Source organism: Pan paniscus, chromosome 17 (genome assembly GCF_029289425.2).
Source record: "Pan paniscus chromosome 17, NHGRI_mPanPan1-v2.0_pri, whole genome shotgun sequence".
NCBI classification, from domain to species: Eukaryota; Metazoa; Chordata; class Mammalia; order Primates; family Hominidae; genus Pan; species Pan paniscus.
Genome location: NC_073266.2, coordinates 40,988,977 through 41,012,972, shown reverse-complemented (window position 1 = coordinate 41,012,972; position 23,996 = coordinate 40,988,977). Strand labels below are relative to the sequence as shown.

The following is a 23,996-nucleotide window of genomic DNA, read 5'->3' as shown; positions in this document are numbered from 1 at the left end:
AGGTCACAAGAGGAGCTCAAAATAATTTCATAAACATGAATTGGCTGCCCTAGACACAACAAAGGATAAGATCAAAAGAATTAACCCATTTAAAAAAATCAGTCTAGGCTGGTCCTAAGGTAGTGCGTTATCAGTTGATCAAAGTCAGTTACAGATCGAACTCCTTGATCTACTCTTTCCTCCTTCTCACTACTGCACTTGACTAGTCCAAAACAATAAGTAAGTAGTAAAAAAAAGAAAAAAAGTCTGTCTATACACTGTAAAGTGCGGTGTAAATGTTCATAATTACTATCACTGTCTTCTTCATAGTTGATGGGGGGAAGGCTGGATACATAAAAAAATGGTAATACAGTAAGAAGTGCTCAGATAAGAATAAAGATAAAATGTTATGGAGAGTCCATTTTTGAGCTGAGCTATGGAGGATGAATTAATGTATCAGGTGGACAAGAGGAAAACTAGAGAAAATAGTCGGGAGAGTTGCCTAATTGTTGCCCTAAACTATTGAACTGTTCACTTGAAAAGGGTGAATTTTATGGTATGTAAATTACATCAGTAAAGCTCTTAAAAAAATTTGCAGGGTGCTATATACTAGATTACATAAGACTAGAGACAAAAGCTACCCACATTTTGCATAGTACTCCATTGCTATCACATCCGATCTTGTTTTATCCTCACAGAGCCCCTTTAAGGTAGGCGTAATGCTGTTTTTCCTATTTTATAGATGCAGACATCAAGGGTCAAATTTGTCCCAAGGTCACCTAGCTAGTAGATGGCAGATTGGGTGCTTCAACTGCCATCTTCTGACTTCTGTGCCCTAGTTTTTTGAAATTCAAGGCTAGATTATTGGTGTTTAGCAAGCTTAATTGAATGGGTGTTCAGCAGATATTCCACTTGGTTAGTAGAGCAGTCTCATTCAAGGCCTGGTTCCGTCCCCAGTGTGGCTCTTCCAGTAGTCTGTAATAGATCAGGAATGGGTTTAGCCTGCTGGCCTGACCCCTGATTCAGTCACCACACTGTGAACATTCCATAGGGAAAAAACTGCAGACAGTGTATACCGGCACCCACTTTCATAGTTTTGTTTTAGTTTTGTGGCTCCTAAATGTCTAGGACTAACTAGTAATATGACCTTGGGTGAGTCACATAAAAAACCGGAAGCTAAAGAGGTTATCTGTAAAACGAAGAGTTGGACTAGCTGAGCACACCTAGCACTCAAAATATATGACTTAAACACCCACATGCAGGCAGGCCTGGTGCACACACAAATTATCATTTGTTATGTAGATACGTTCATGCCAGGTTGGCTATAAAACACTTCCAGAGATTTCCGTCAACAGAAGTCAGACCAGCCCGGCAGCCTCCACCCTAAATGTCCTGCCATATTTGTTTGGTCTGCCTCCCTGACTCCAAAGAAACAGCAGGCAGCTTAATCTCTGGACAGGATTCTCCATGCCACTCCCTCCACTCCAGCCTGTGTTGTCCTGACTGGCCAGGCCAGCCCCTGCTCTCTGGAGAAGCAATGAGGTAGGGAAGTTAACCAGCAAGCCCCTCTCCTCCATCGCCTCACTGGAGCTTGAGCTGGGTATCTCTCCATGTTTTGCCATTAGCTTTACCAATCCAGGACAGGGGCACAAGTGTTGGTGCCAAGCCCTGCACTCCCAGCTCTGGTGGATGGCCAAGTCCTACCCTGGGGTTGAGGACTGTCAGTGGTACTGAGTAAGGGAGTCATTGCTTGACAACTGCCTAGAGAGATACTTTAAAAGATAGGAATGGGAGGCATTATTTCTACAAGTGAACAAGTTTATATGGAAGGAACACTTGTATAGGATCATCATGGATGGGACAGTTCATCTCCAGTGCATTCTCCAATTCTGAGGATACATCACTGCACAAACTGGACTAGAGTTTAAATGGTACAGAAGCTGGGGGTAGGGGAGGCAGGAGGACAAGGGGGATGGGTGGAGAATGCTTAACTTGGTGTTCAAAATCATGTTATTTATGAGCCATGTGACCTCAGAGTATCTTTGAGCCTGAGTTCACTTACCTGTAAAATTCTGCTGTGCTACTGCATAGAGTATCTGAGAAAATGAGGCATGCAATTGATGTTTGGTATTTTTGTTTCATTTATTTATTTTACTGCCATGCCTCGAGAACAATAGATGTTCAGTAAGTATTTGAATATGTTAGTTAATGCTTTAGGATTTCCTAAAGGCAGTGGAATAGAATTCTCACTGAGTTCAGAGCTTTTCTGTATGATAATGTGTGCTTATGGAGCTCCTGAATGGGGTCCAATTTAGCAGTTGCTATAGTTGCTGAGATATAGCACAAGGGGCATTTTTTTTTTTTTTTAGACGGAGTCTCTCTCTGTTACCCAGGCTGGAGTGCAGCGGTGCGATCTCGGCTCACTGCAACCTCCGCCTCCCAGGTTCACGCCATTCTCCTGTCTCAGCCTGTGGCTGGGACTACAGGCACCCGCCACCACGCCCGGCTAATTTTTTGTATTTTTAGTAGAGACGGGGTTTCACTGTGCTAGGCAGGATGGTCTCGATCTCCTGACCTCGTGATCCGCCCACCTCGGCCTCCCAAAGTGCTGGGATTACAGGCATGAGCCACTGCACCTGGCCTAGAAGGGGCATTTTTTTAACCTTTCCTGAACTGTTCCTATCGTTGAAAGAAGCTTCCCTATCCAGTCATTTTCATAATAATTAAACTCTAGAGCATGTTGTGAAATATCCATATGATCTAACCTTTAAAAATAGAAACTCTTTAGCTGTGTAACTACTAAATTCTGGGTAGAAGCCAAAACAATCAGCACTTCTCATTTCTGAACTTAGATAATCCAGTTGTACTCCCTCAGCTCATTGTGAGTTTTGACAAGTTCTGCATCCAGGAACACCAGATGTAATTCAGTAGGGAATTTCAAAGGAAGGGTTACACACCTAGGCTCTGCCCTCTAGGATTTTACCGTCTTACCAGGGAGTTGAGACAAAAGTGAGAAAATACTCTGGCAACTTCTCCCAACATCACAACTTTGCAATTCTCATAAATTTTGCTTGATCCTAGGGCATGACCAAGGCAGAGGCAGGCAGGTCCTACTTCGTGTGGGAGAGAAGGAAAGAAGGGTAGGCGGTTAGAGTGATAGGTTTGGAATATTGTAGAAAGGAGAGTGGGCAGAGCCAGAGTGAGGTGTCTGGAGCTTGTCGCACAGGCAGTGGGAAGGGTGGGTTGGAGGTTTCTGAGCACCAGAAAACTTTGAGCATTGTTCCGGAAGAGGCAAGCGGCAGGCATCTGCACGGAAGACACTGCCGGGTCCGAGCGAGGGCAGGAGGCTGCACGAGGGAGCCTCCCTGGGAGTGCGCGATAGGTTCGCTATGGGAGGTGGGTTCGAAAGGTGCCTGAGGTTTTCATTTGAAACTCTGTTGAAGAGGAATTGGCAATAGAGGAGGAAATACAAATAGAGGAAAGATTGGTTTCGTCTTAAGCACTGAGGCTGTTGGGCAGCTAGTGGAAAGTGCTGCTGGAGAGAAGCTGGAGATCACTGAAGCTGAGAGAGGGGTTTGTGGATATAATTAGAGCAGTGTTTCTAGGGAGGTGCAGGTGAAGGGACTGAGAGAGAGATGAGGTTAAAAACACAGAAGAGAAAGAGATGGAGGCGTGGAGGCCCCTGAAGTGGAGCAGCTGCAGAGGCAGGCCTGGGGGCCAGGAAGCTGGCTGTCCACTTTCAGCTGTTGGTGAGAAGGGAGTGAAGGCTGAGCAGCTCCCATTGTGCAGCTGTTGAGTGCACAGGTGCTCATGCTCTTGCACACGGTGGGGTTTGGGGAGGCTGTGATGCTACAGGGAGGACTTTGATGATGCAGCTGATTCTCTTTTATTGAGAGTCTGTTTCTGGAGTCAACTGCTCTGTTTTGAATCCTGGCTTTGCCACTGTGACCTTGGACAAATTATTTAGCCTCAGTGCCTTCGTTTCTGCATCTGTAAAAGGGGTATAATAACGCCTCCCTCATCAAACTGTTGTAGGATTAATTGGGTTAACATATTGAGAGGTGACAGCGTGCTGGCAGTCCTCAGAGCCCTCGCTTGCTCTCGGCACCTCCCCTGCCTGGGCTCCCACTTTGGTGGCATTTGAGGAGCCCTTCAGTCCCCCACTGCACTGTGGGAGCCCCTTTCTGGGCTGGCCAAGGCTGGAGCCCACTCCCTCAGCTTGCAGGGAGGTGTGGAGGGAGAGACACGAGCGGGAACCGGGGCTGTGTGCGGCACTTGAGGGCCAGCTGGAGTTCCGGGTGGGCGTGGGCTTGGTGGGCCCCGCACTCGGAGCAGCGAGCCAGCCCTGCTGGCCCCGGGCAATGGGGGACTTAGCACCCGGGCCAGTGGCTGCGGAGGGTGTACTGGGTCCCCCAGCAGTGCCGGCCCACTGGTGCTGCGCTCGATTTCTCGCTGGGCCTTGGCTGCCTTCCCACGGGGCAGGGCTTGGGACCTGCAGCCCGCCATGCCTGAGCCTCCCACCCCCTCCGTGGGCTCCTGTGCGGCCTGAGCCTCCCTGATGAGCGCCACCCCCTGCTCCACGGCGCCCAGTCCCATCGACCACCCAAGGGCTGAGGAATGCGAGCGCACGGCGCAGGACTGGCAAGCAGCTCCACCTGCAGCCCCGGTGCGGGATCCACTAGGTGAAGCCAGCTGGGTTCCTGAGTCTGGTGGGGAGTGGAGAGTCTTTATATCTAGCTCAGGGATTGTAAATACACCAATCAGCACCCTGTGTTTAGCTCAAGGTTTGTGAGTGCACCAATCGACACTCTGTATCTAGCTGCTCTGGTGGGGCCTTGGAGAACCTGTGTGTGGAAAGTCTGTATCTAACTAATCTGATGGGAACGTGGAGAACCTTTGTATCTAGCTCAGGGATTGTAAACGCACCAATCAGCGCCCTGACAAAACAGGCCACTCGGCTCTACCAATCAGCAGAATGTGGGTGGGGCCAGATAAAAGAATAAAAGCAGGCTGCCCAAGCCAGCCTTGGCAACCTGCTCAGGTCCCTTTCCACACTGTGGAATCGTTGATTCTTTTGCTCTTTGCAATAAATCTTGCTACTGCTCACTCTTTGGGTTCACGCTGCTTTTATGAGCTGTAACACTCACTGCGAAGATCTGCAGCTTCACTCCTGAGCCCAGCAAGACCACAAGCCCACTAGGAGGAACGAACAACTCCAGACGCGCTGCCTTAAGAGCTGTAACACGGCGAAGGTCTGCAGCTTCACTCCTGAGCCAGCGAGACCACGAACCCCCTAGAAGGAAGAAACTCCGAACACATCTGAACATCAGAAGGGACAGACTCCAGAAACGCCACCTTAAGAGCTGTGACACTCACCGCGAGGGTCCGAGGGTCCGCAGCTTCATTCTTGAAGTCAGTGAGACCAAGAACCCACTAATTCCAGACACAATATGAAGAGCGTTTAAAACAGCGCCTAAGTCTAGGACACCACCAGTGCTTTGTAAGTCTCTGGGTTCTGCTGGCTTAGGTTGCTTCTTTCAGCAGGATGACTTTTTTTTTTTTTTTTTTTTTTTTTGGAGACCAGTTTTCATTTTGTTGTCCAGGCTGGAGTGCAGAGGTGCTATCTCAGCTCACTGCAGCCTCAACCTCCTGGGTTCAAGCTGATCTTCCCAGCTCAGCCTCCGGAGTAGCTGGGACTATGGGCATGTGCCATTAGGCTTGGCTAATTTTTGGCTGTTGTTTTTGTTTGTTTTGTTTTTTGTTTGTTTTTTGAGACAGTTTCGCTCTTGTTGCCCAGGCTGGAGTGCAATGGCACAATCTTGGCTCACCACAACCTCTGCCTCTAGGGTTCAAGCAATTCTCTTGCCTCAGCCTCCTAAGTAGCTGGTATTACAGGCATGCACCCCCCACACCTGGCTAATTTTGTATTTTCAGTAGAGACAGGGTTTCTCCATGTCGGTCAGGCTGGTCTCGAACTCCTGACCTCAGGTGATTCCCCCGCCTCAGTCTCCCAAAGTGCTGGGATTACAGGTGTGAGCCACCATGCCCGGCCTGTTGTTGTTGTTGTTTTTAAGAGACAGGGTTTCACTATGTTGCCCAGGCTGGTCTCAAACTCCTGGGCTCAAGCGACCCACCTGCCTTGGCCTCCCAAAGTGCTGGGATTATAGGCGTGAGCCACCACTTCCGGCCAGAATGACTTTTTTTTTTTTTTTTTTTTTTTGGTCTTCTCTGCTGTGTCTCTAGAAGATGACCTTTTGAGAAGCAAACCTGAATGTTGATTCAAGCCCAAATTTCTTGGGCTCAGGTGTTAATTTTTTAAGTCTTTGGAACCTCTTTGCCGAGGTCTCAAGCAGGTAGAAGACATTAATAATAATTCCTTGTATTTGATTGCGTGGTGCTCTGTAGTTTACTGAGTACTTACTGTATATGTACAGATAGGCCCTTATTTGATCTTCACAGGAACCTGTGAGGTAGGCAGAGCTTATGAGCTTCATTTCCCAGGTAGGAAAACTCCTACGTGGTTACGTAACCTGCTCCAGGTGTGATCCCAGGTGCAATCCAGCTCAACAAGCACACTGAGAGCCTCAGGAGCTCTTGGGATCAGAACCCAGGACTCAATCCCACTCCGTGCCACCTTCTCACCCACCCCTCTTCCATCAAGTGGGTGGAAACAGCACTTGCTTTGAAATAAGTAACGAATGATCTTTGTGAAAAGGAACCTAAACAGCAGTGGGCCATCTTTATTCACATCTATAGTACCACGTGCTGAGTAAGGGGATTTTAGACTCCAGACACCCGTCCTGTTTGTCAGGCCAGAGCTGCAGTGTGTTGACTGCACGTTTGTCTCTTGTCACCCCTGCTCCTGTGGGTAACCAGCCAGAGTGCCCCTGAGGCAGAGACAGGCCAATCCCTGGAGAGTTCTGCGAGGTCTAGGGAGCAGTTCTTTGTATTTAAAATTTTATGTAAACTTCAGCAGTTTCCTCTGCCTCTGTAGTCAGCTTTTGCCTTTTCAAACTTTAGTTAGATGGATAATGACTTTTACTCATTAGGACTTTTTTCCATTAGTTGGAAACCCAGAGTTGCAATACGTTTCTTTTTTCCTTAGAATCACCGGGTTTATGGGAATAACAATTGGGATTCTCTTTATATAAAAATAGTGGTGGAATCTTGGCACAGGGTTCGTATGTGGCTTTGTTGAAGGCTTGTTGTCACGTCCTTATTTGTATAATTTCCCTCCTTTGTGGCCTAAACATGACTTTCAAAGAGTCAAGAGGAGTTAAGTCCTAATTTTTATTTTAGAACATCTGAAAAATGAATTCAGAGAAAAGTAATATTGATGCCTTGGATTTCCCCACACATACAAATCCCAATCTCCTGCTGACTTTTTCTCATGTTTTTGGGCTTCAGGGACTGTTGTGGGATTTGTATTTTGATACTGAAGGACCAACACAGACTGACTTAGCTTCTTGCCTGTGTGCAGGTCATGTGCCACTGTCACTGGAGAGAATTTCATGTTGTGACTTCTGTTCAGATTTTTTTTTTTTTATGGCTTTCCCATCAGGGTTCTTGGGAGCCATGGCTGCTTCTTGATATCTTCTGTTTCCCTGTAGAGCAGACGATTGCAGGCCCGGGGCCCTGGCAAGCTGGGCCCTTTGTGGCTTTCTGAGTCCATTGTGAGGCAGAGGATCGGGTGCGTTTTGGGCAGCAGCCTTCAGAGCAAGGCACTGACCTGATGATTCACACTGACCCCTCCCCTCCGCTGAATTTTCTGACAACCTTGTGACTCTCACATGGGAAATGTGAGTGGTTTTTGAGAAATCTTTACATAAGAGGTTTTAAAATTTTCTTTTGAGATTGCCTTGGTGTTTTTCCTTAAAGTTAGCACATTCTTTGCTTTCTACTTCAGTCTCAAGGACAGGAAGTTCATTCTTGCTCTTTACATTGGGGTGTTGATGTTTGTGGTTTTGTTGTTCTTCATGTTACTCATTATGTATTGATATTAATTAACCTAAATACATGTGGAAATATTCTTTCATTACTTAGAGCTTATATAGTTCCTGGTGCAGATGTGCAAAAATAGTGCTTTAGTAATTGCTAAGTCACTGTCTTGCTTTTCTCTCTACTGTGATTATTTCTTACATGGAACTATAGCTTCCTCTTATCAACAAATAAGCAGGAAATAGAAATTATGTAAATAAGCAATTTCCATTACCTACTTCACTGACTTGACAAATAGGCATTTGGTCTGCTTTAATTAATATTTTTCAAAATGTTAAGTTCCTGTTGCTGTTACTTAATTTTGCAGGTAGCATTGGAAGTTTCTGTGATTGTACTTGAGTGGGCACTTTTTGTTGAAATTTACCATTGAGACCCTGGTAACACTGAAGTTTGTGTTGACTTTCTGTAGGTGTTTTCACAGTCCTGTGTTTGGTATGGAGAGTGTGGAATTGCATATGGGGACAAGAGGTACAATTGCGAATATTCTGGCCCACCAAAACCATTGCCAAAGGATGGATATGACTTAGTGCAGGTAAGTTCATTATCTTAGGCACTGGGAACACAAAATGCTGATCACAAGATCCTCTGTAATTATTCCTTAAATGTTATTGCAGGGTGGAGGTGGAGATGAGACTAATAGGCTTAAGTCTTATCCCAGACTCTAAAACTAACCTGTAGCATACAGTGCAGAGAAAGAACACCGTGACTCCAAAGGCTTAATTTTTCAGGGGCTGACTTTATACCTCTCATAAAGTTTCCCAATAGCAGGTTACTATTTAGAGACTGACCTTGGTACTTCGTATGTTGCCCTTGCAGCATCTGCAAAATATATTAGAAGTTAGCTGTTTTTGATTTCTAGATTTCAGGACTCAAATGGACTCTGTTGCTAAGTGGCTTTGACGTCCTTGTACCCTGGTCATTTTAGTGTTTTCTCTGTGTTCCACTGAGAGCCTGTGAATTTTGGCTGCTACCAGGATTCTGATTTGTTCTTTTTTTTTTACCATCCTGTGATACACAGGGATATTAGAACTGGAAAAATCACGTGAAAAGCCTGGTTTTAGAGGCTTAAAGTAATCAAAAGTCAAGTCGACATGATAACAGAGCTCCTAGGCTCACTTGTTCGTTTCTTTTCTGTTTTTGAGACAGAAGGAGCCTTGCTCTTTTATCCTGGCTGAAGGCTAGAGTGCAGTGGCACTGTCATGGTTCACTGTATCCTCGACCTCCTGAGCTCAAGCAATCTCTCAACTCAGCGTCCCAAGTAGCTGGGACTACAGGCACGTGCCACAACCCCTGGCTAATTTTTAAAAAATTGTTTGGGGAGATGGGGCTTCACCATGTTGCCTAGTCTGGTCTCAAACTCCTAGGCTCAAGCAATCCTCCCTCCTCAGCCTTCCTAAGTACTGGGATTACAGGCATGAGCCACAGCACCTGTCCTCACTTGCTACTTTCATCATAATTATTAAAGGTTTCAACTTTCCCTGGAATTACTAATAGAAATAGCAAGTAGCACTCTGGTTGAATTGAATCAAACAAACAAAAAACCCTAAGAAGACATAAAATGATTGTCAGGAGAGGAGAGAAAGCTTCCAAATAAAAAGAAAATTAGAAACGTCTCTACTTGTGAATAAATAGTAAATGTGTAGCCTTTTAAAATAATTCTGTAAGAACTTTGCAAATACAGGATGTGTCTTACCCTTTTGTACTTCAAAAGGATTACATGAATGAATGTGTCTTAGTTCACTGAGGAATGTTGACCTTACTTTACTGCCTACTCCCATCTGTGCTCTTTCACCTGAAAGGAACTCTGTCCAGGATTCTTCTTTGGCAATGTCAGTCTCTGTTGTGATGTTCAGCAGCTTCAGACACTAAAAGACAACCTGCAGCTGCCTCTACAGTTTCTGTCCAGGTAGGTTCTGCTGGGGAAACAGAACAACTGGGCTGTAGATACTTGTGAACTGGTAATGCTCAGCTTTCCATTTATTCTTTGTTTGTTTACATATTTTTATTTATATATTATATGTATATTAATATATGTATATTATATATTTATACATATATGTATACATTTAAAGTAGGTGAATATATATTTATATATTAAAAATACATGTATGTATAATGTGTATGCGTGCATGTGTGTATAATAGAGACAGAGTCTCACTCTGTTGCCCAGGCTAGAGTGCAGTGGTTTGTGGTGTGATCACAGCTCACTGCAGCTTAAACCTCCTAGGCTCCAGTGATTGTTCTACCTTAGCCTCCTGAGTAGCTAGGACTACAGGCATGCACTACCATGTCCGGCTAATTTTATTTATGTTTTTCTTTATTAATTTTTTTTTTGGAGACAGACTCTTGCTCTGTCACCGAGGCTGGAGTACAGTGGCATGATCTCAGCTTACTGCAACCTCCTCCTCCTGGGTTCAAGCGATTCTCCTGCCTCAGCCTCCCCAGTAGCTGGGACTGCAGGCACATGCCACCACACCTAGCTAAGTTTTATATTTTTAGTAGAGGTGGGGTTTCACCATGTTGGCCAGGCTGGTCTCAAACTCCTGACCTCAAGTCATCTACCCGCCTCAGCCTCCCAGAGTGCTGGGATTACAGGCATGAGCCACTGCACCTAGCCTAATTTTTATTTTTTTCTAGAGATGAGGGTCTCACTATGTTGGCCAGGCCTGGTCTCAAATGATCCTCCCACCCTAGCCTCCCAGAGTGCTGGATTATAGGTGTGAACCACAGTGTCCAGCCGGTTTTTTTTTTTTTTTTTTAAAGTCAGTTTTTGTTTTAAGAAAGCACTCTTACAATTTGTCAGAAATAAAGAGAAAAACAATAATTACCTGACTTGGTTCACTTCCCAGTTGCATTCAGAGTTGATGCTTGGTTTCCTCTGCGATGTTCTCACCCTGCAGGGTGTCTGCACTGCGGCCAGGCTCCTTTCAAACTTGAGCTGTGCACTGTGGGGAAGAGAGGTTCCTAGGGGTCCTGCTCAGGTGCCTGGCCTGAGACTCTCATCATGCAGTCCTTCCTCTCCCCCCATGCCTTGCTTTGCGCATCATTCTTGTCTCTCCCTCTGGTGAAGGGTTGTGATAGAGTCAGGTCCTCAGTAGAGCCGGCCTCGGGGAACTGTTAAAAAGCTTGTTCTGCTGTAGCTGGCTGGTTTTGTCAAACTTAGTTTTTTATCTGTTCTGTTGGCTATGACCCTGAGCAGTGAAAAAGGGCTTGGTAATAGATGTTCTTCTCTAGGCCTAGCCAGCAATTCTCAAATATGCAAAAGAGCAAGCTGGTGGTGGTCTCTAGAACAGCAGATTGTGGTATCTTTCTAAATTTTTCAGACTTCAGCACACTGATAAAGATGTTTGGGAAGCAAATATTAAAAAGGGAAAATGCTTCTCTGCACAAATATCACTGCAGGTGGTGATAGGGCACAAGTTGGCTTCCAGTGAAGAAATTCTGCTTCTTACCAAAAGTTGACAATAGAGAATGGAAAACCACCACTAAATTGTTTTTTCAGAACAACAAAAGTTGAGGCTGTAATTGGGCCAGCATATCCTATGAAAGCCTTGTGGACATTGATGGAACCAAATTGGAGCCTTGTACACTCAGTCAAAACACATTTATTTAGGATCCACCGTAGGTGAGGCATTAGGGACATACGGACATAAACATAAAAAGATAGCCAACCTTTCTCCATATTATCAGAGGTACCAAAGCTTGATTTATAATAGCAAATAGGAGAAACAACCTGATATTTGGAAAAATATACAGCTGTCAAAATTAGTGATTGTGGGCATTAAATGTAGTAACATGGAAAAGGTTTGAAAACTGTGCACCCCAAGAGTGATTCCTATTAGAATAATATAATTGTGGTTTCTGGCTTTGCAGTAAAGCAGTGGGACTCCTGAAAGAGAGTCTGTGCTTCTCTATCTCCTTCACTAAAACAGAGGCTCTTGAAGGCCAGGACACACTTTTTTCATTCTTTGTCTTACATGGTCACTGGGACTGAATCGGAGTATAAAGTAATCTTGATTGCAAGAATGCAAGTCTAATGAAACAGCTTTTGCAAGTAACAGTGGACCAAAGGGAAAAGAGAGCTCTTTTATCATGTAACAAGTCAACATTAGGAGCTTAAACTTTGAACCTGAAGGATAGCAGGCAGCTTATGGTTCTTGTGCAGTTGTGTGCTCCTGAAGTGCATGCAGCCAGAGAACAACATTGCTGTTCTCTATCTTTACAAACCATGGGGATTTCTCCTTGTGTTTCAGGAGGGCCTAGTGATTTTCTGGGGCTTGAAAGAAAACCTTTCAATAGGTTATAAGATGAAGATTCTTGTAATTCTCATTTTATTTTCTTCTTAATCAAAACTGTCAGCTGGTGCAGCGCTCATGTCGATAATCCCAGCACTTTGGAAGGCCAAGGCAGGAGGGTTGCTTGAGTTTAGGAGTTTGAGACCATCCTGGGCAACACAGTGAGACCCACATCTCTACAAAAACGTTTTAAAAATTAGCCAGGTGTGGTGGTGTGCACCTGTAGTCCTGGCTACTTGGGAGGCTGAGGTGGGAGGATTGCTTGAGCCTAGGAGCTCAAGGTTACAGTGAGCTGTGATCACGCCACTGCACTCAGCCTGGGCGACAAAGTGAGACCCTTTCTCAAAAAAAAAAAAAAAAAATTGTCTTCCTGATGCTCCAAAGTCCCTTTACTCTAGGTCAGAGAATGTATGTCTCTAAATTATAAAGTGCAGAATTCAGACAAGCATCTCTCTGTTTTTGAAATTATAATTGGACACAATAAATGCAGAAAGTAATTAGGGCATTTTTTAAAGGTGTGCCTTTATTTTAACATGAAGTTTTAAGTTTAGAATTGCTGGTTTTTAATATGTTCTCTTGGTAATTTGTCACTTTACAGTAAGTTTAAAATATTCTTTGTCTATTTAAAATCGTTCTCGCTGGCCCTATTATGTGTGAGATCATGCAGAATATAATTTACTTTTCCTTTAGATGTCCATCCTGTTTTTATAACCTGCTGAACCTGTTTTGTGAGCTGACATGTAGCCCTCGACAGAGTCAGTTTTTGAATGTTACAGCTACTGAAGATTATGTTGATCCTGTTACAAACCAGACGAAAACAAATGTGAAAGAGTTACAGTACTACGTCGGACAGAGTTTTGCCAATGGTAAGTAAACTTTTAATTATTCCTCTTTTACAGCTGGCATCAGGACAGCAGAGCAGATTGTTCCTTTTCGTTGTCCTGTCAACTCTGGAAAATCAGTTTTCAGTTCCATTGGCCAGGAAATAAGAGTTGTTGCTTTGCTTGTATCCTAGGACTTGAACTGCAACGAATATAACAATCTCCTTAAAGCACTTGCTTTAACTCCCCCTAACTTTAACTTCCCACATGGAAAATTTTAGTATGTGCAAGTTTGCATCCATACACTTCAGTAACCATTGGATCTTTGACTCTAACAGGCGTGAGTTGTGTAATGTCATAAATTACTGCAAGACTGAGAAGATAGAACTATTAATAGTTGGCAGAGAAGAGGTCATGACTTGGAAGAATCAGATCACCATAAAGGAAAGTCAGCAGATCTAACAGCAGAAATGATCCCCCAGCATTGACCAACATACAACATTTAATTATAATGACAAAGTAAAAAGGTAACAAAAAATTCCATAGAAAAAAGGTCTCATTCACAAAAGCAACAAAAAATAAGGCACTTAGGAATCCAAAAGATGTGACATACAAGGCAACCTGACTGAATGGAGAGAGGTCATTTTGTCCAGAAACAGAAGCCTGCATGTGTAGAAAGTGGATGTGTAACACGTGTGTCATTACAAATCATTGAGAGAAAAGGTGGGCTAGTTGATAGATGAGAAAATAGATTATATTTATCTAATTTTAATTTTTACAGATAATAAAAAAATCAATTGTATAGATTAAAAATCCCAATTGGAAAGTTTTAGAAGTAAATATAGAATATCTTTATGACTTTAAGATAAAGGAAAGATTTCTAGACAGAGGAAAAGCAGAAACCATAAGAAAAATATTTATGAATATAAACAACTGTTATCTAGAGCAGACAGCGAAATGCAAATTTGAACAGTAAACTACCATTTCACACCTCATCAGCTTGGCACAAATTAAAAAGTTGGTCAATTTCAACTGTGGGTGAAAATGTGAGGCAATAGGAATACTAATATACTCCACCACTTACAACCATAATTTGGTACAATTGTTTCAAAACTACTTGAAAAACAACTTTGCAATACGTAGTAAAGTTGAAGATAACCCTCCTCCCAGAAATTTCACTTATAGATGCCTGCCTTAGAGAAACTCTAAATGCATATAAACCTGGAGACCCATATAAGAACACCCACTGTAACACTATTGTGATTGTGAAAAATTAAAGACCTCGAGAACGAGAAGACAAGACACAGACTGGGAGAAAGTATTTGCAAAAGACATATATTAGTAAGGACTGTTATTCAAAATATACAAATAACTCCTAAAACTCAACAATAAGAAAGCAAACAGCCCAGTTGAAAAATGGACAAAACAACCTGAACAGATAACCTCACCAAAGAAGGCATATAGTGGTAAATAAGTACATGAGAAGAGATGCTCAACATTATGTCATTAGAGAATTACAAATTAAAACAACGAGATACCACTACACATCTATTAGAATGGCAAAAATTCAAGACGCTTGCAATACCAAATGCTGGCAATGAGCTCTCATTCATTGATGATGGGAGTACAAAATGGTACAGCCACCTTGGAAGATAATTTAGCGGTTTCTTACAAAACTAGTCATACTCCTTGGTATTTACCCAAATGAGTTAAAAATGTGTCTACCCCAAAACCTGCACGTGGATATTTGTAGCAGCTTTGTCCATAAGTGCCAAAACTTGGAAGCCACCAAGATTTCTCAGTAGGTGAATGGGTAAATAAACTGCTACATCCACACAGTGGAATATTATTCAGTGCTAAAAAGCCATAAAAATTCTGGTGCTATCAAGCCATGAAAGTACATGGATGAACCTTAAATCCTATTGCTAAGGAAAGCCAATCTGAAAAGACTACTCACTATATGATTCCACTATATAACGTTCTAGAAAAGGCAAAACTGTGGAGACAGTAAAAAGTCAGTGATTGCCGTGGGTTAGGAGAGAGGAAGGCATAAGTAGAGCACAGAAGATTTTTAGGTGGTGAAAATACTCTATATGATACTATAATGGTGGTTACATGTTTATATGACATTTTGAAATAAAGGTACTACATATTTAAAACAAGTACACAAACATGCATGGGAAGGATAAACATCAAATTCAGGATTGTGTTTACCTTAGGGAAGGGGCTACTGTCAGGGAGGGGTAATTGGGGAGCTTCAACTGAATCTATAGAGTGTGTGTGTGTGTTTAAGTATTTTTTTATTTTTTGGAAGAGACGGGCCTCACTGTGTTGGTGAGGCTGGTCTTGAACTCCTGTCCTTAAGTGATCCTCCTGCCTCGGCCTGCCAAAGTGTTGGGACTGTAGGTGTGAGCCACCACACCTGGCCTATAGTGCATTATTATTTTTACTTTTTAAATTATGCCATAGCCAGTTGTTCTGAATAGTGCAGTACTATAAAACAGAGTCAAGGTTTCATGCTGTCACCCAGGCTGGAATACAGTGACGCAGTCATGGCTCACTGCAGCCTCAACCTCCTAGGTTCAAGCAGTCCTCCTGGGTAGTTAGAACCACAGGCATAGGCTACCACACCTGGCTAATTAAAAACAAATTTTTTTTTGTAGAGATAGGGTCTTGCTTTTTTGCCCAGGCTGGCCTCAAACTCCTGGCCTCAGGTGATCTTCCCACAGTGCTGGGATTAAAGGTGTGAGTCACTGCACCTGGCCGAGTCCATTTTTTTTTAATGTTGAGGCAAATGTTGTAAAATGGTATGACTGATAATTAACTGGGTAATGAGGAAATGAGAATTGTATTATTCTCCATGTGTTTTGTATGCTTGAAATATAAAACCTGAAAACCAAGTGGTGAGCTGGAAGATATGAGGGAATTACCCAGAAAACAGCAAACAGATACAAAGATCTATAAATCATTAAAGAAATGACATATAAGATAACATGAGAAGCTCCAGAGAGTTGGGGAGAGACAATAATAATCAAAGGGATAATGAGGATTTTCCAGAGTGGATAAGGGATGAACCCTGAGAACTTAGAGAAAATTCAGCATACAAAAATCAGTTGTATTTCTGTACGCTTGCAATGGACAATCTCAGAGTGAAAATAAAACAATTCCATTTACTATAGTATGGGAAATACTTAGGAGTAACTATAACAGAAGGCAAAACACTTTAAAACTAAAGAACAGCTGGGTGCAGTGGCTCACACCTGTAATCCAAGCACTTTGGAAGGCCAAGGCAGGCAGATCACAAGGTCAAGAGATTGAGATCATCCTGGCCAACATGGTGAAACCCCATCTCTACTAAAAATACAAAAATTAGCTGGGCATGGTGGCGCTCGCTACTTGGGAGGCTGAGGCATGAGAATCACTTGAACCTGGGACGTGGTGGTTGCAGGAGCTGAAATTGTGCCACTGCACTCCAGCGTGGCTGACAGAGTGAGACTCCATCTCAAAAAAAGAAAAAAACACACTAAAGAACATTATTCAGAGAAATTAACGAGGATCTAAATAAATGGAAAGACATTCCATGTTTATCAATCAAAAGACTTAATATTGTTTAGATATCAGTATTCTCCAAGTTGTTTTATAGATTCAGGGCAATCTGTTATAATCCCAACTGACTTCTTTGTAGAAATTGACAAGCTGATTCTGAAATTCACATAGAAGTTTGAGGGACTTAGAATAGTAAAACAACCCTGAAAAAAGAACAAAATAGGAAGACTCACACTTCTCAGTTTCAAAACTAAGCAATGGAAATCAAGACAGTGTGGTACTGGAATAAAGATAGACATATAGATCAATGGACTATAACTGAGAATAATATATCTATGGTCAACTGATTTTTGACAAGGGTGCCAGGGCCATTCAATGAGAAAAGAATACTCTTCATCAAATGGTGCTGCAATAACTGGATACACACATGCAAAAATAATGAAATTGGGCCCTACCTCACACCATATGTTAAAGAAATTAACTCAAAGTGGATCAAAGACCTAAATGTAAGAGCTAAAATCTATAAAACAGAATAAAACATAGGGATTAATTTGCATGGCCTCATATTTGGCACTTGATTCTTAAATATGACACCAAAAACGAGCAATAACAGAAAAAAGATTAATTGGACTTCATTAAAATAAAGTTTGTATTTCAGAGGACGCCATCAAGAAAAGACAAGAAGGCCGGGTACAGTGACTCACACCTGTTATCCCAGCAGTTCGGGTGGCTGAGGCAGGAGGATTGCTTGAGCCTGGGAGTTCAAGACCAGCCTGGGTGACAAAGTGAGACCCTGTGTCTACAAAAAGTAATTAGCCAGGCATGGTGGCATGTACCTGTGGTCCCAGCCACATGGTTATCTGAGGCAGGAAGATTGCTTGAGCCTAAGGAGGCTGCACTAAGTACCTCGCACTCCAGCCTGGGTGACAGAGTGAGACTGTCTCAAAAAAAAAAAACGACAAGAATATATTTGCAAATTGTATATTTGATAAGGGACTTGTATCTAGAATACATAAAGAACTCTTGGCCGGGCACTGTGGCTCATGCCTGTAATCCCAGCACTTTGGGAGGCCGAGGCGGGTGGATCACCTGAGGTCAGGAGTTCGAGACCAGCCTGGCCAACATGGTGAAAACCTGTCTCTACTAAAACAGAAAAATTAGCCAGGTGTGGTGGTGTGCGCCTGTAATCCCAGCTACTCGGGAGGCTGAGGCAGGAGAATTGCTTCAGCCTGGGAAGTGGAGATTGCAGTGAGCTGAGATCACACCACTGGACTCCAGCCTGAGGGACAGAGACTCCATCTCCCAAAAAAAAAAAAAAAACTCTTACTACTCAATGATAAATAGATAAATAACCCAATTTAAAATGACAAAAGATCTGAATAGAGTAGACATTTCTCCAAGGAAGATATACAAATGGCCAACAAGCACATGAGAGATGCTCAATACTATGAGTCATCAGGGAAATACAAATCAAAACCACAATGAGATACCACTTCACACCCACCAGGATGGCTAGAATCAAAGTCACATACAAGAAGTGTTGACAAGGCTGTGGAAAATAGGAACCTTTATTAAAAAGAAATCCAAAAACAGCTGGGCACAGTGGCTCATGCCTATAATCCAGCACTTCGGACGGCCAAGGCAGGTGGATCACCTTAGCTCAGGAGTTTGAGACCAGCCTGGGCAGCATGGTGAAACCCCATCTCTACAAAAACTTAGCTGGGTATGGTGGTGCACATCTGTAGTCCCAGCTACTTGAGAGGCTGAGGTGGGAGGATCACTTGAGCCTGAGGGGCAGAGGTTGCCAGTGAGCTGAGATCATACCACTGCACTCCAATCTGTGTGACAGAGTGAGACCCCACTTTGGAAAACAGTTTGGCAGTTCCTGAAACAAACAGAACTACTATATGACCCATCAGTTCCACTCACAAGACGAATGAAAGTATAGGTCAACACAAAAACTTATACACAAATGCTTCTAGCAGCATTACTGATAATCGCCAAACTGTGGAAACAACTCAGATATTTATCACCTGATATATGGATAAACAAAACATATGTCTATACAATGAAATGTTGTTTGGCCATAAAAAGAAATGAAGTATTGATAGATGCCACAATATGCATGAACCTTGAGAACATTATGCTAAATGAAAGAAGCCGGTCATGAAAGACCACATATTATATGATTGGATTTATGTGAACTGTCTGAAATAGTCAAATAGAGACAGTTCAGTGGTTGCTTAGGGCTTAGGGAAGTAGGGAGGTAGTTGAGCATAGCTAGAATACAGGATTTCTTTTGAGGTGATGAAAATGTTCTAAAATTGACTATGGTGATGGTTGCATATATCTATGAATATGCTAAACTCCATTAAATTATATAGTTTAAGGGGGTAAATTGTAAATTACATGTAATTATATTGTAAATTATATAGCGCCACCACACCTGGCTAATTTTTTTTATTTTTTTTATTTTTTGTAGAGATGGGGTTTTGCCATATTGCCCAGGCTGGTCTGGACCTCCTGAGCTCAGGCAGTCCACCCACCAGGGCCTCCCAAATTACTGGGATTAAAGGTGTGCATAACCACCCCTGACCCAAAGACAAATATCTTAAAAGCAGATAGAGACAAGACACAAATCACCTTAAGACAATGATAATTGGAGATTTTCTTACCAGCCATGATAGAGCCCAGAAGGCAATGGAATAATCTATTGAGAATTCTGAGGGAGATGACTGTCACCCTAGTTAACCTGTCTTTCCAGAACAAGGGTAAAACAAAATGAATGCGTAAGCATCTCCTTGAAGATTAGGGAAAGAAGATCCTGGGAAGTTTCTAGCAAGCAGAGACTGGTAAATGAGAATCGACAGTACAGGACACATTCCAGCTATTTTCTTAGGTGTAATACACTGATACTATCCTTATGTAATGTGTTGTCTTTATGTGTAATAAAATAAAATCCAAAAAGATAACAGTATTAGGGGGTTTTTTTTGTTTTTTTGTGATGGAGTCTTGCTCTGTCACCCAGGCTGGAGTGCAGTGGCACGATCTTGGCTCACTCCAAGCTCTGCCTCCCGGATTCATGCCATTCTCTCGCCTCAGCCTCCCGAGTAGCTGGGACTACAGGCGCCCACCACCACGCCCGGCTAATTTTTTGTATTTTCAGTAGAGATGGGGTTTTACTGTGTTAGCCAGGATGGTCTCCATCTCCTGACCTCGTGATCCGCCCACCTCGGCCTCCCAGAGTGCTGGGATTACAGGTGTGAGCCACTGTGCCCAGCCAACAGTATTAGGTTTATTGACACGTGACCTCTGCCCTAAAACCAGTTTTCCAAGTAAGTTCCATAATTCTCTGGCTGTGTAGCTTCCTGCGGCAGAGGTTTTCTGGAACCAGCTTTGTTAACTGAAGAAGTACTAAGGCTCTTAGCTGCGTCTTCCTGGGCCTTGGTATACTCTTCTATATAGTGGGGATTTGACTTCTCCAAGCTGTTGTGAGAGCTATGAGATAACGTGTGCCTTTCCCTTTCCTGTCTGTTTTTTACTTTTAAGTTACTTGGAATTGGGCCTCCATATTATTTGCAGGGTGATAAGCCAATTTAAAGGGAATCTCTGTTCGTGCCCTAAGTGTTTGCTGTCCAGCATTCCAGCATGGTGCATATGGAGTTCGTGTTTCCCTTCAAGAGGCCTTTTGTAAGATCTTGCCTCGTGAATTACAGCAAGCATCTTGTCTCCTTTTTCCTTTGGGTTTCCTCTTCTAGCAATGTACAATGCCTGCCGGGACGTGGAGGCCCCCTCAAGTAATGACAAGGCCCTGGGACTCCTGTGTGGGAAGGACGCTGACGCCTGTAATGCCACCAACTGGATTGAATACATGTTCAATAAGGACAATGGACAGGCACCTTTTACCATCACTCCTGTGTTTTCAGGTAGGTATAAAGATTCCAAGTTTGGTGTGTTTATGGTATTGTTTTAAAGCCAAGGAACTGGCTGGGCACAGTGGCTCACCAGTGCTTGGGGAGACTGAGGCAAGAGAATTGCTTAAGACCAGGAGTTCCAGACCAGCCTGGTCAATGTAGTGAGGCCCCATCTCTACGAAAGAATTAAACATTAGCCAGGTGTGGTGGCATGCATCTGTAGTCCCAGCTACTTGGGAGGCTGAGGCAGGAGGATTGCGTGGGTCCAGGAGCTCAAGGCTGCAGTGAGTTATGATCATCCCATTGTACTCCAGCCTTGGTGAGGGCAAAGCCCTGTCTCTCCATGAATGAATGAATGAATCTTAGTTGAGGAATCATAATCTACAATAGGAAGATAAACACATTCAGGTAACTAGTTCATAGTTTCTTCCAGTAAGAGAGGTAACTGGTACATTTATCCTGCTGCGGCTAATTTAGGGGGTGCTGGGAGTGGGAATGGAGGAGGAAATGAATTGCCTTCAGGCATTGCTGTCATAATTGAAAGAATAAGCAGTTAAAAAGGGGGTGGGAGGCAGCTTTTCTAGAGCTCTGCTGTAGTATTAGCTCCTGAGAATGGAGATGGGACATGATTGAAGGGTTACCTTGGTATGTGGTGTACTTGGAGGATTCCTCTATAAGTGACAAACCCCTACGCGCAAGTTTATTGAGGTAACTTAAAATTCCACAGGACGAAGCAGCAAAACATAATTTAATTAAACTAAAACCTCCAATTCTTTTTCTTCTTTCAGTTGTTTTATGTATTTCAGTGGGCTTTTCATTGAGTTTAAGTATAATACAAAATTTTGGATGTTTTTAATTGAGATTTGTACTCAACACAATTCCTTCCTGTAGATTTTCCAGTCCATGGGATGGAGCCCATGAACAATGCCACCAAAGGCTGTGACGAGTCTGTGGATGAGGTCACAGCACCATGTAGCTGCCAAGACTGCTCTATTGTCTGTGGCCCCAAGCCCCAGCCCCCACCTCCTCCTGCTCCCTGGACGATCCTTGGCTTGGACGCCATGTATGTCATCATGTGGATCACCTACATGGCGTTTTTGCTTGTGTTTTTTGGAGCATTTTTTGCAGTGTGGTGCTACAGGTAAGCAGTTTTGTTTGTCATCCAGGGCAAGAAGAGCAAAATTGCTCACTGGCACTTTGAGCTTTCATTTGTCAGAGCTTGGTTACTTAGGACAAGAAACAAATACCTACATGAATACCATTGCATGGATTACTGTGTCCTACAGGTATTCTATAGTAAACCATCAAAGTTCTGTTTAACACTGCAACATCTGAAATGAATTTTACTGATTTATTCAAAATGATGTATGATTTAAAGAACCGTGCATTAGCCACTGATTCTTTTTTTTTTTTTTTGGAGACTGAGTCTCACTCTTGTCGCCCAGGCTGAAGTGCAGTGGTGTGATCTCAGCTCACTGCAACCTCCACCTCCCAGTTTTAAGCAATTCCCCTGCCTCAGCCTCCTGAGTAGCTGGGATTACAGGCATCTGCCACCATGCCTGCATGCCTGACTAATTTTTGTATTTTTAGTAGAGACGGGGTTTCACCGTGTTGGCCAGGCTGATCTCCAACTCCTGACCTCAGGTGATCTGCCTGCCTTGGCCTCCCAAAGTGCTGGGATTACAGGAGTAAGCCACTGTGCCCAGCCGGCCACTCATTCTTTAGAAAATCAGAGTCAAGGCCGGGCTCAGTGGCTCACGCCTGTAATCCCAGCACTTTGGGAGGCCAAGGCAGGAGGATCATGAGGTCAGGAGTCCATTGCAAACAGCCCTGGCGACAGTGCGAGACTTTGTCTCACCAAAAAAAAAAAAAAAAAAGTCAGAGTCAAATGAGCGAAATCAGATTCAAATCTAATTAAATGGAGTACTGTAGTCCTTTTAGATATTTGCATCTTAATTTAGGACAGTACTTTTTTTACTTTTTATTTTGAAATAATTTTAGACTTAACCAAAAAGTTGCAAAAATGGTAGAATTTATGTATATCCTTTACCCAGTTTCCCCAATGATACAACTTACATAACTCATAGTACATCTAGAACTAGAAATACTATTTGACCCAGCCATCCCATTACTGGGTATATACCCAAAGGATTATAAATCATGCTGCTATAAAGACACATGCACACGTATGTTTATAGCAGCACTATTCACAATAGCAAAGACTTGGAACCAACCTAAATGTCCAACAACGATAGACTGGATTAAGAAAATGTGGCACTTACACACCATGGAATACTCTGCAGCCATAAAAAATGATGAGTTCATGTCCTTTGTAGGGACTTGGATGAAACTGGAAACCATCATTCTCAGCAAAATATCGCAAGGACAAAAAACCAAACACCGCATGTTCTCACTCATAGGTGGGAATTGAACAATGAGAACACATGGACACAGGAAGGAACGTCACATACCGGGGACTGTTGTGGGGTGGGGGTAGGGGGGAGGGATAGCATTAGGAGATATACCTAATGCTAAATGATGAGTTAATGGGTACAGCACACCAACATGGCACACGTACACATACGTAACAAACCTGCACGTTGTGCACATGTACCCTAAAACTTAAAGTATAATTTAAAAAAAACTCATAGTACAATGATCGTAAACCACGACCATGCCATTATTATTACATTATTATTAGCTAAACCAGAGATCTTAATCAGATTTCACCAGCTTTTTCTCTAATGCCCTTCCCTGTTTCAAGGTCCCATATTACATTTTTGTGTTTTATGAGTCCCCTCTAATCTGTGACAGAAAGTTCCTCAGTCTTTCCTTTTCTGGCCTTGACACTCTTGATGATACTGTTCAGGTATTTTGTAGCATGTCCTTCCATTTGGCTTTATCTGGTATTTTCTCATGATGAGATTGAAATGAGGTGTTTTGACAAGTACATCACAGAAGTCATGTCATGTCTTTCTCGGTGCATCATGTCAGGGATCCCTGATGTTGATGCGTCTCTTTCCTGGTGATGTTAATCTTGATCACTTGCTCAAGGTGATGTCTGCTGGCTATCTCCACTGTGAAGTTACTGCTTTTCCCTTCGTAATTGATAAATATCTTGGGGGAAGATGCTTTGAGACTATACTAATATTTTGTTCCTCCTGAAACTCAACCACTGATTTTAGCATTCATTGTTGGGTCTTGTCTGCAACAGTTATAACTAAGGTGTTTGCCTAATAGTGATTTTTTTCTCTTTCCCTCTCTTCCTCTGCATTTACTAACTGGACTTCTGTACAGAAAGCTATCCCTTCTCCCTCATTTATTTACTCAGTTATTTACATCATGGACTTTTAATTCTGTGGGTTGTATCCAACACTGTCATTTATCTTGTTACTCAAAGTTTTCCAGTTTGGGCCATTGGGAGTGCCTTCTGGCTGGCTTCT

At 43.0% G+C, this 23,996-nt stretch overlaps 1 protein-coding gene across 5 annotated transcripts in view; it reads left to right on the top strand.

Annotated features, from left to right (window-relative positions):
• NPC1 (NPC intracellular cholesterol transporter 1) overlaps nucleotides 1-23,996 on the top strand; it is a 55,274-nt gene that overhangs the window by 4,797 nt on the left and 26,481 nt on the right. For 2 of the 5 annotated variants that reach the window (XM_003830290.5, XM_008955751.5), the window contains exons 2-6: nucleotides 8,387-8,509; nucleotides 9,777-9,883; nucleotides 12,963-13,138; nucleotides 20,398-20,565; nucleotides 21,445-21,694. In XM_003830290.5, coding sequence (XP_003830338.3) covers nucleotides 8,387-8,509; nucleotides 9,777-9,883; nucleotides 12,963-13,138; nucleotides 20,398-20,565; nucleotides 21,445-21,694 — 824 coding nt within the window. Of the gene's footprint in view, nucleotides 1-5,113; nucleotides 5,480-8,386; nucleotides 8,510-9,776; nucleotides 9,884-12,962; nucleotides 13,139-13,477; nucleotides 13,621-20,397; nucleotides 20,566-21,444; nucleotides 21,695-23,996 lie in introns of those variants that run through there. The other 3 variants (XM_063597311.1, XM_063597310.1, XM_034943828.3) reach the window with 3 other exon arrangements.